The 12,357-nt window shown below is 40.8% G+C and overlaps 1 protein-coding gene across 1 annotated transcript; it reads left to right on the forward strand.

Annotated features, from left to right (window-relative positions):
• The first annotated feature begins 1,279 nt into the window (after positions 1 to 1,279).
• Positions 1,280 to 12,157, forward strand: LOC137297345 (uncharacterized). The gene is made up of 6 exons (XM_067829353.1): positions 1,280 to 1,348; positions 6,789 to 6,857; positions 8,478 to 8,665; positions 9,372 to 9,411; positions 10,920 to 11,000; positions 11,680 to 12,157. The coding sequence occupies exons 1-6, from the start codon at positions 1,280 to 1,282 to the stop codon at positions 11,812 to 11,814; spliced, it is 582 nt and encodes a 193-aa protein (XP_067685454.1). The 3' UTR covers positions 11,815 to 12,157.
• The last annotated feature ends 200 nt before the right edge of the window (positions 12,158 to 12,357 follow it).

Raw genomic sequence — 12,357 nt, forward strand, 5'->3', positions numbered from 1 at the left:
CACATCCAGGAACAAATATGAACTGGGTCTGATATTTTAGATAAGTCTTGAATCAACAGTTTCATCCATCCGGGTTCATGTGTCCGTAGACATGACGTCACTGTTACTGTACCATCCGCTGAGAGCCAGTGTTAATAAGAATACGGGACATCAGTTGATTTGGTTACCCCCCTCCACCCCCACCCCTCCCCTTTCTCTCTCTCCGGGACATGTCAGTCATACGAGGATCAGCGTGTGTGGGAGAGTCAGGGACACTGACGTTAGTGAACACAGACAGTTTGGGGTAGAAGAGAGATGTGAGGTCTATAGTTCATCTCGTTCATTGTTTGAACTTCCGTTCACGTTCTACTCCAAACTTCTTAAGACAGTTTTATTTAGCTCACTGAATTAAATTTGAACATAATCAGAATTTTGAATGGCATTTTGAAGTGATATACTGCTGCTGTTCAGGCTGCATAAAAATGAAACGTTTCTCGGGCACAATTATTTCAAAGGTTTGAGGGCGGTAGGACTTCTAAAAACAATTTGATAGAAACAGTGACGAGGGAAGAACACGTGCACATTTTCAGTTTTTTTTCTCCCTCAGAAATACAGCTTGAAAAGTTTAGCACTTGTTAATGAGTTGTAGATTCAGTCACAGTCGTTCCTACATACACTCATTCTTATAGTGGACAGATGGATGATCGGGACGCGGCTAGTCAAAATTATATGTTTTAAATGGCAATAACATGTTGTTACGCGCAGAAATAAAAGTGACGCGCCGGTGATCGAGAAACATTTCACTTTTTTATTTAGCCTTAATGGTAAAAGTGCAAAACACTCTGATAAGTGAACATTTGTTTCCTGTTAGGGAACATGTCACCTTCTCTTTGTTTTACATGTTTTACACAAGTAGCATCCAAGCCTTTTTGTCAGATCATATTTTTTAATCAGCGCTCACGCAAGTGAGAACTGTAGTATGCTATATGCTGTCCTGTCTATGATTTACTCACATTCACTCACAAACTCCGCCTATCCGAGTCATTTGGACTCAGTCATGGTTGTGATGAAGAGCTGATTTCATTGTGATATACACAGCAGTTTCGTAGCCTAGTGGGCAAAGCGCTTGCCCGAAGACCTAATTACCGATTACCTAATGGGTACAACGAGTGAGGCCTATGTATGGTATCTCCCACAGCGAGACAGCTGCAATAGTGCCAATAGCGACTTACAACATGCTCACTCACTCACTCACTCTGACGTATACCCGAATGAGTATTAATTTCAGTGTGTCTTCAACATGGCCGGCAAGAAATGCGCCGCAGAACAAGATTTTCAAAATTGCCGGATCGTCTCACTGGAGTGGACTGTAAGTAAACGTAGATAAATAACAAAGAATTTATAGATAACTGCACACTCACGCTGACGAAAGTCAGCTATAAGATCTTGTGAATGAGAGACCAGGGAAAACAGGAAAAACAACTACAGACGAAACAATTATATAATTATAACAATTGTTGAATACAGGTTGCGAATTAAAGACATTTACACGTTGAGCTTCGATATAGACCGTGAACGGGCTACTATGCATACAGAAACAAAAGGGTGAAAAATCAGAGGAAGACGGTGGAGTATATTAAAGATACCAGGGATGCTGGGAACAAATGAGGATGAGAAATGAAGAATGAGAACAACAGATCACAAAAGCAATGTCCAATGTTTCGGTTGGTGAACTAATCTGTTGTTTCCCTTGAATGGCATTCTAGAAGTTGCTTAGATGAAGGGTGAGGGCTATTTTATTGATATTCCCATATGTCATTTCCTTGATAACGGCATTAGAACCTATGTCGAAACGTCACTAATGCAAAATAAAGAAGTTGTATACATGTACATAAAATAGCTTCATCCTTAATCCGTTGTTGATATCAAATATCCTTGTACAATTTACAATGGGCGGTACATGCATCACTGAAGAAAGATGTAGATGTGAAAAAAGTATTCTGACCAACAATAGACACAACATTATCCCCTAAGTGAACATGCAAAAATGTTCAAATCTATCATAGACAAATACGGCATTTTATGCTTTCAGAGCAACTGACATAACTCAATAATATATTATGACAATGAACAGGAGACATAACGACGTCGACACTTGCAGATAACAATAACACTTACAATAATACATAATCATTATTACATCATCCTGCAATCAAATAGTAAACTTTCGTTAACTGAAGAAAAGATTACAAATGTCCGATTTGAACTCTCGCTCACTTCACGGATTTCTTAATTTCGCAGGTAAGTACTCATAAGAAATAATGTCAAAAAATATTATGTACTTTAAAAAGAAACTGATTCGGAAATGAACAAAACAAAAATGGTAAAACATGCGTCTGTTTGTACAGAACAATAAGACATATTTCAGCATTAATGTCGGGTCCTTTTTAGCATTAAAAACACATGAAGGTCCTGACTAGAATCTAGATCTTCGGTAACCCATGCTTGTCGTTAGAGGCGACGAACGGGATCGTGTGGTCAGGCTAGCTGACTTGGTTGACACATGTAATGGGTTCCCAGTTCTGTAGGATGATGTTCATGATGTTAATTACTGGACAGTATGGACAGACTCGATTATTTACAGACCGCCGCCATATAGCCGAAATAGTGCTGAGTGCGGCGTGAAACTAAATTCACTCACTGACTCATTTTACCATTATAACTACACTGGCATCTGTTGCAGACCTGTGTGTGTCCGAAACTAACCAAATGTGAGCTGGAAGCGAACGACGGGGTCTGTAACTACTCGTGTAAACCACTTGGCCAAGAACCTGACGACAACAATGCAGAAATGGGCCCTGGTGTTGGCCAGATATAAAACACACTTATGGACGTCGTCCAAGAGAATGCACGTAACTGTGTTGAAAACAGTGGGCCATATACTTACCTAATATTAGGTCTTTCTGAACACTGATCCTGTCACTGACCCATCAGTTATATATCCGTGTACAACTGCATCTGAATACAGGTTTGAACTCATCTAGTAACTCCAAGCCATGGCCGTGCTAACTTTTTATGTATTTTAATTCGTGACGAAAACATGAGACCAACTGAATTGCTATGAAGGTCAGTGGTGTCAGATGCACACATTCTCCAAAATCATGTCTCTATTGCTATCCAGGTTTGAAACGACCAAGGTCTCCTTGCCACGTTGACATTGAGTATTGAAGTAATTCATGATTGTGTTTTGCCTGTTTGACAAAATGTTTTCGACTTCAATCGATATAAAACAGTGTAGCCCACGATGAGTTTGGCTTATAATCCATAGACTAACGTCAACGAGATTCACCATATACAAACACGCACGCACGGACGCACGCACGCACACAACGAGAGAGGTTACCAAATGCACTTACCCATTTTCTTCAAGTAGTCCTGAACCCGGTGTGGTTCAGGAACAGCAGTGATCAGTTATCTGGTGTGATGAATAATAAATCACAACTATAGAGGTCATGATGGATCTCGTCTCGTATGGGTCAGGTCACGCTGGCACAATACAATCTAAGCGCTAAGACGGTGTCATTTCTGTGAAAGCGTATGGGAGTTTGTCGTAGCGCTAATTTTGTCTTGTTCAAGTGGACCCATATCTGCTCAGCGCTTACCTTACAATGGATCTTACAGCGAAGCCAATACGTGTGTAACTGTAAGGTTCAGGATTTGTGAGAGATATTAGTTTCTGACAGATTTATAATCTAAATTTGATAAACGCAAGGAAAACGTATTAGCTAGTAGTGGTGCATGCCAGTAGAAGTCGAGGAGGCATAGTCTCCCAGAGGCGAATTCATGCAGTCAATCTCATTCCTCATGCAGCGCCTGCCCATGTTGAACCGAAGACAGCGAATGACGTACACTTACCCTATTCCCAACAGTTTCTTAAGGAGAACGCTGACCTTTGCGCTGAATGTCGGCTGGATATGCCACCACTGTCCCAATGGAGACATTGTAGACAGTACAAGACATGGATTCAGTCTGTAAGTCAGACAGTACTATCCAGAGGTTGGAGGTTGTGAACTGTAAATATCACCTGACTCATAGCTGATACTCCAATTGCCTGGTAAAAGTTTGCTGCCTTATGATTCAAGTTTTGAGTACGATTTCTTGAAACAGTAAATGGACTCATCAGTGTACGTTTTACCCTTGTTGACATGGAAGGCGTGAATCGGGACAAGGAAGGCGTGAATCGGGACAAACATTTTAACATGCTCATTTGTTTGGTAATCACAGAGCGCGATACAATAAGCATATTGGTCACTTCATGATAACTTTGTAAACGTTTCTGGATGTTCCACTTCGCTATATCACACAAATATATAATTCAATAACAAAATTATCCGTGATAAGCAGGGATTATCGACCTTTTAGAAAGAGTCAAACTCTGGAATGGGGCCTTGCACCCTGTGTGGTGTTCAGTTTCTAAAACAGCAATAATTTTCTTGTATGGATTGTTTTTCATCAACATTTATCTTTGTTGTAATTCTTGATATTGGCCTTAGATAAGTATACAATGAGTTTTATTTTTACGTTGTTTCTTTATAAGCAGCTACTTAGTTTTACCCAAGCAGCGAAAAAACATAACGTTAGAGGAAAAACAATAATTTTATTGGATCTCACCATTCAACAAGATGCCATTGATACCATAAAGTATGAACCTCACCAACGGTTACAGATGACAGGCATTTCACAAGATCTGTTGATCCATACAGACTAGACATCCTGGAGCGAGTGAGTTAGTGATTATGTTTCTACGCCACCTTTAGCAATATTCCAGCAATATCACGACTAGGGACACCCGAAATGGGCTTCACGAAATGCACTCATGTGGGAATCGATCTTAAGCGTGACGAGTGGACACTTTACTACTAGGAGACCCCACCGCCCCCACCACCGTGGTTATATGTGTGCAATGGCTTCCTCGTAAGTCACACTGGATATTCACCTGAATGAGTGAGTGAGTGGTTCGCGTTTCATGACACTATAGATAATGGTTCTGTCGTATCAAGGCGACCCAATATCTTGTGAGAGGAAAGTCCGAAGAAATGCAAGAATTTGACTGCTTTCGTGGACAATCACGAGATTCAAACCCTGGACAGGAAGCTTGCTAACGGCAACGAACGATTCTGAATAGCGGTTTTGGATGGATTTGACATCGAGATGTGTGCCACGTTTATTATCAGCTGGAAACTAACGTACACTAACATGTATGAGTTGCTTGCTAGTTTAACTGCATTACAAAACTCGTTACACCTTTCAGTTTACATAGTCGAAAAGTATATATACACCATAATCGCTACATGTAATTGGGTATAGATTCCCACGGCACACAAACCGAGACGTATGGATCGTGGATCCGGATGTCGTTATCAAGGACGTATGTGTTTGGGTGACTCTGCAGCCCGTCGCAACCAACAACGCTTCTTGACAATTCCACACATGCCTATCGACAAGACCTAATTTTATTTAATGATGACATGTGGACCTGGCAGACAGTCATTTCAAAATATGAACCACAAAACACTTTAAACGCCCGTTCCAACGGTGCGACTTGTAGTAAATAAAATAAAACGTTCATATGTGTTGCTGTGTATGTGATACTCAAGCTGAATGTGTGCACAATCAGGAATTGATCCCGTGTATTCTTTTGACGTCGATGGATCTTTGAATTTTATTCACATGGTTCCTTATGGTGTACTGGGGGAAAACACAAGAGATGACGCGAAAGAACAAGTGTTCTTTTTCCACGGTTTCTTCACAAGTTTTGTATCGCATGGCTTTTGAAGCAACCTGAAAAAATAAGGAAACACTTGACACTGTGCTTTCATGTGATCCCTTATGTTTTCCCCTCTGTATATCTAGAGTCAACACTTTATGGCGGCCTATAACTGTGTAACTGTCGTCATGGTTGTATATGGTTTGTTGGAGTTCAAACTAGTATGTGAAAACATATGTACCAAATCCTAATATGGTCATGTGACTTTTCTCTCTGTCTTGAACACTACGTCCAAGTCTTGAAGGTTCCACGGCCAACCTTCATTAAACAACCTTTGTCGTATGATGTTCTCTAAACTAATCATAGAAAGACTACACATGCCGTGCTCCCGTAGACACCACATTAGCTTCGTGTCAATAGAGTTTTAGCAGCCATTCAAGATCCCTGTTTGAAGCGGACGTCGCCCATCTTGTGTCCAGCTCATCTCTCTCTTCATCTTAATGGTTATAGTGTAGGTTTAGTAAAGCCACAGTCATTCATCTTTGACAGTCACTGTGCCTTAATGCAAACGGTCTGTCTAGTGGACATTGTGATTGTTTACTAACTCATTCTTGTTGTAAGAGGCAACTAACAAGATAGGGTGATATATATACTATTTGGTATCCCAAATGCGTAGATCGATGCTCATGCTGTTGATCACTGGATTGTCTGGTCCAGACTCGATTGTTTACAGAATACCGCCATATAGCTGGAATGTTGCTGAGTGCGGCGTTAAGCAGCCAACCTTTGTGGATGAGGCGTTTCTCCTGCGTCAGCTTCGTACCGTGCCTCAGTGAACTTTCTCAAACTTTTATTACTTTCTCAGTAGGTTCGTATTTCGATTGGAACGCCAGAGAGCTATTAAACATCCGACCAAGAGTATTTGATTTGCCGACTACCGATATTGACTGGTATATATAAGGACTGACATATCCATAGTTTCAATCGCTGATAGGACTGCTGCTGTGGAGTGTCCGTTCTATTTGTAATTCTTGGTGAACAGACAATGAGACTGAACGTCGCTCTGGTGACACTGGCCATGGTGGCTGTGACCTTTGCCCAGGACCCCACGGTATGTTACAGACAGATTCCTTCCTGTTACAAAGTATGGAATGCGAGAAGGGATATTATGGCGTTGTCGTATTGTCGCACTCTCAAAAACATGCAAAATGAGGTAAACATTAACCAAAGCGCGACAATGCGACAACGCGACATTTCGCCCATTTATCGCATTGTCACATGTTTCGTTTTGAATAATATATTTTTTCTATTCCTGCAAAGGGAGACAAGCAACATGCAACACTTTTCAAGGTCCAAATATGTCGCGTTGTCGCTTTGTCGATTTGTCCCCCTATCTAAGATGTGTACAAAAGGTCTAAAAATTGACTAACACGCGTCATGCAACATGCGACAAAATATATGTCCCGTTTCTCCGTTGCCGCCATTTTCTATTACCGTTGCCCAGGCATAGAAAGCCAATTACACCACGCATGCACATGAAACGTTAAACGTAAATCTGGTCTTAAAAATGTAATGGTAATGGGTGTTGCTTTTCTTAAACTTAATGCAAACCTTTCGTTGTTGCTTTCAATGTGTTTTTTTTGATATGGTGTAGTACAGATTTGTTGTACAGAGTTGTGTCTCTTAATCACAATAGATAACTATGATCACAGGTTCGAATCCCAGCACCATCACTTTGGATATTTCGCCGATATCAAGCTGGCAAGTTGTGAAAAGACTTTTATCATTATGATATTAGAAACGATGAAATCGCTTGGTAGAGTTGCGTACCCTTGGACTAACAGAAACCAACCCCCACTCCCTCATTTACTCACTCCACTCCACTCCGCTCCGCTACATTCCATATCCATAATGATTCTATACCCAGCGGTACACGTGTATTTGTATCATTTCAAATATACACCTACTCAATCTTAATAATATTCAACAAAATGGCCAGTTTGACTATATCCATTCCATTAAGCAACGACTCTCAACGGCTCTGCACTTCATGGCCACACGGACGTACATTTATTATTGTTCTGAGTTCGATCCCTAGGCATCACAGCTCTTTAAAAACATCGAAAAACAATTATGCTTGTGGTAGATTATGAACTGCTTCGTAAGTAATAAAACTCGACAACACGACAACGCGACATTTTGATGAAATGTCGCATTGTCGCGCGTCGCGCTTTGTTGAAATATCAAGTAAAGTAATATAAGGGCTTGACTAAAAGGCGACACTCGACAATGCGATAACGCGACAACGCTTTCTTTAAAACATTTCTCCCTTGCAAGAAATGACAACTCCGTCTCAACAGTTATGAATGAATTCTGTTAAAGGTAGAACTGAACTTTTAAATAACTTATCACATAGGAACGTTCCATTGAACGTCATGCAATGCATTTATTGCAGATATTTCACTGGTCATAGTGTATTTGGTTAGTTATCATTAAGTGGTTGAAACCACCAGTGTAAGGTTGGTTGGTTTGTCTCCAGCTGTATGGCGACGGTCTGCCAAGTCTGGACCAGATAATCAAGTGATCAGCATCATAGACGCCGATCTACGCCACTGGGATACGATGCCCTTCTGACCCGAATCTTCACGGATGCCAGTGTAAAGGAAAAAGGGGAGCTTAAATCAGTTTGCTTTTGTAGACAACCCAAAGAAGTTTCTCGTCTGGTGTTCAGCAAAGTGGGATTGGTCGCTGTTTATGGAACACCTTTATGGCTTTTCCAACGGTGAATCTGGAAGATAAACCCTGTCATGAACGTCTCAGCCTTCTGCTGTGCATCACCCACGAAAATGCTGTCGTGGTGCACAGCACAAAGATGAAAAACCGCGAGTCCAACTCCGGGAGTAAGGAGACAACTGACTAGTCAGTACCACCACGGAGCCATCCTGTGGAACATCACTATATGGCATAGATGTATGCACGTTGGATCTCAGTTCTTTCAGGGTAAAAGAAGATGTTGCTGGTCAGCATTAGTAATACTTCTCGTTTACCAGACACAATTTAATTCACAGTTACCTTCAATAAGACCTGGATCAGCCATTATGGCCCAGGTAAAGAACACGAAGCTTTGGGATGGGATCATGCCATGTCCACCGGAACGACTAAGTTCAAGTCTCTGCATATACCAAGAAATGTATACTTCTTTGAGAGGCATTTTAGAAGTCTCGTCACGATATGGCTGCTATATTGACGATGTGACGATAAATATTAACTCACTCACTCCTATTAGAAGCTGTAAAGATGAAGGAAAACCTAGTTCTATGGATAGTCAAGGTCTGTTTTGCAAAGATTGCGACGTTTCAGTGTGGGAACTAACACCATTAAGAAGTGCAATAAAGAAGCTGACTATGCTTTCAGCTATCTTTCAAGATGGTTTTAGCCACCATAGTTGAGAATCGCAGAATAAATATTCATATCGATCACCAGTCACACGAAACAACAATGAATGGCGAATATTATGGCTGCGGAAGGTTCGGAAGGTGTGCCTGTCTATTTTTGCGAAGCATCGCCTGACCAAGATGTTTAAGTCGTTCCAGGTCTTTTGGTTCAATGCAATCGCATGAATAAGTGTCCTTTGTTTGTCTGCACCTGCTGCTGGGTTTTTCAAAGTAAGTGTCCTCTTGGTCAATATTTGTCTGACATGTCATGCTGAAATGCTATTTAAGTAGCTCAAACTCAATTGCATATATACATCGTTTATAACAGCAGCCACACCTGTGTCTACTACAGATATTGATATACCCCTGAACAATGATACCTTTGACAGGCTACACGAACAACCAGCATGCTGGATGCTTCAATGAAGCAATAAACACTTCCCGTTTGTCGTTGTTGTACGTCACACACGAGGAGAGGGACACATATACTACTTTAACTTAAACCAATAGGGAAAGTTATGTCCATTGTTCTTGGAAAATGCTTTATTAGCATAATTGATTAACTGACCTGGGGCAATTATTTCTTTTTGAAAACAATAAAATTGCACTTATTATGATAATCTTCATCATGCCTAATACATATATACACATATTAAATAAGCATTTAAATATGCTCGTGGTGTAAGTAGTTTAATCACCACCACTACGGTAGTTATTTAAGTAACTACCATGTAGGGGTGATTAACCTATACATATCCCGCCTTATGGACAAGACCTATACATATTATACAATATAGTGCTTTCATTATCCATTGTACATTGTGATATAAGCCTTGATATCCACTGTAGTGCAATGCTTTGAAGTTTGAATTTCTGAAGAATATATACTATCTGCCGAACATACACTATCGCCGCCTACCAGTTACATCCGATTATATCGCCAAGACATCCGAATAACAAGTGCGCAGTTCGGTGACTTTCAGATATGGTATTTCCGCCATGGTATTTGACAACAATAAAGGACAGCAAAAGATAACCATTCGAGGCAAGTAACATACGAGAAAAAAATTCAAATGAAGTCTTGAGACCTATGGGGATGTCACAAGATCTATACAGTCAAGTTCAAGTTCACAAGGTCATCATAGTTTCTGTCTCAATCAATTAAGCTACCGTGAAACAAAACACTCGTCTGGTCACACATTCATTTATTCGAGGCTACTAAATGATACAGATTATATTATTTCACGAATGGCGAAATTCTGGAATGTCGATACACTTGATACACTTGATTATGAGAAAATAACTGCTTCTATTGCTGTGACAGTTAAGGCACACAAGTATCATAATTACTGGAATTCATTACCGGAGTCCATTACGGTTTCGGAGGAGGACACGACCCACTGAAATGAAACTTCAGTTTCAGATGTGCGGAACAACTGGGGACACATGTCTGAACACGTCGTCAACAAACCAGAGTTGGAACTGAAGAACCAACTATGATACCAGGACAATGGATCGGCATAAAGTTTAACACCCCGACGAAGCACCCAGTGTACAGCTATTAAAATCTTGTTTCCAGTTCCGTCCCACATGGCATATTGTTGTGCTTTGAGCAGCAGTTTTTAAGATGGAGACTACATAGATGTTGTTATGTATCTGTGTTCAGAGGTGCAGAACAAGTTTGTCAAGATTGAATGTGAAAGCCATGGTTTAATCTGGTATATAACTCTTAATTTCAGTGCGAGCTGAACATGGAGAAGAAGAAATGCGACGCAGAGGAGGTTTTCCCAAATTGCCAGGCCACCTCTTTGGAGTGGACTGTAAGTAATTATATACTAAAAACAAGCAATATATGTTTATAGATACTGTCAACGCGCATAGGTGTCGAGAGGGGAACTAGCTCATAATTAAGACGAACGATACTTTGACAAAGACGAATGAATCCAGACACAGCAATGAACGGGGTTGCGGGCTCGGACATAATGAGGTGGTCCTGCTCAACCCCGAGGCGTATCCTTTGAGCGGCATTATCCGGCTCGTGGTCGTCCTTACACATACTGTCGGACTGGTGACAGTGTAGATATGAACATGTATATAAGCATAGACAATGGACAGAGGAAGCGTTAACAACGGACAGGTAGCAATAGCAGTACCAGTTGAGGGTGAGAACAGAATATACGGGTGTTGGCGTCAGAGTGAGAGGGCGACATTATGGCAGGATTTGTATATTGACGGCAAAGAAAAGTGTAAAAAAGGAAAGAAAATAGAAATTAAATAAAGCAATGATTGTAGAATGAATAACATTTGTTGAATATTTCAATGTGGTTGTAGTTGTTTCAAGGCATATATTTACAACAACAAAAGAAACGCACCCGCTCCAATTTTTAAATCGAAGATATAAAGACGAACGCTTACTGTTTTATATTGAGATTGTTTGTTCGAATCTTACGTTTATGCCAAATAGTTTCGAACATAATGATAGCACACCATCTGTTTCAGACCTGTACGTGTCCTCCTACAACCAAGTGCACGCTGGAAGAAAATGATGGGACCTGCAGATACTCTTGTGAACCAGTCGCGTTTGAAAACGAAGACAACAATGCCGGAATGGGTCCTGGGAACGGAATCGCATGATTTAATACACACCTGTGGCCATGATCCAACAGACTGAACATCTCCGTTCCCGGTACCGTGGGGAACGTGCTTATCTGACTGTAATCTTTCTGTCATTGATTCTAATAAATCTTTATCCAGCATTTGTTTACTCCAAGAACAGAGAATAATTTTTCATTTCGAGCGAAAGCATTGATTCACTGTTTGCTGTAAGGTCATATTGACCCAATGTGGAGATTTATCCGCAAGGGTGCATCCTATGTTCGTGTCCGTGACGACAAATTCTCATCAGCAATGACTTCTTTGTCAACAACTATTTATGTGGCCACTCTCAATACTGATCATTAAAGTACTTTAGCATGTACTCCTCCTGCTTGTGTCAGCCTTAAATCCCACTTGGAACGCTTTGAGAAGTTTGGCTTGTCTTTATCAAATAGGGACATAAACTTTAGGTAGTTTGGTATGCACCCCCAGGCAAGTGTCATTGGGAAACATGAAAACACGTAACTGACCCAACCAGTCTCCTAAAGGATTTCGAAAATTGGAATTGACATCCCTTCTCCA

Source organism: Haliotis asinina, chromosome 9, assembly GCF_037392515.1.
Source record: "Haliotis asinina isolate JCU_RB_2024 chromosome 9, JCU_Hal_asi_v2, whole genome shotgun sequence".
NCBI lineage: Eukaryota > Metazoa > Mollusca > Gastropoda > Lepetellida > Haliotidae > Haliotis > Haliotis asinina.

Excerpts from the sequence above, each read along its gene's own strand:
- LOC137297345 (XM_067829353.1), top strand. The coding sequence starts at position 1,280 with ATGGCCGGCAAGAAATGCGCCGCAGAACAAGATTTTCAAAATTGCCGG. Across the intron at positions 9,412-10,919 it reads CTGCTGCTGGGTTTTTCAAA|TGCGAGCTGAACATGGAGAA; the intron begins GTAAGTGTCCTC and ends TCTTAATTTCAG. Across the intron at positions 11,001-11,679 it reads CCACCTCTTTGGAGTGGACT|ACCTGTACGTGTCCTCCTAC; the intron begins GTAAGTAATTAT and ends CATCTGTTTCAG.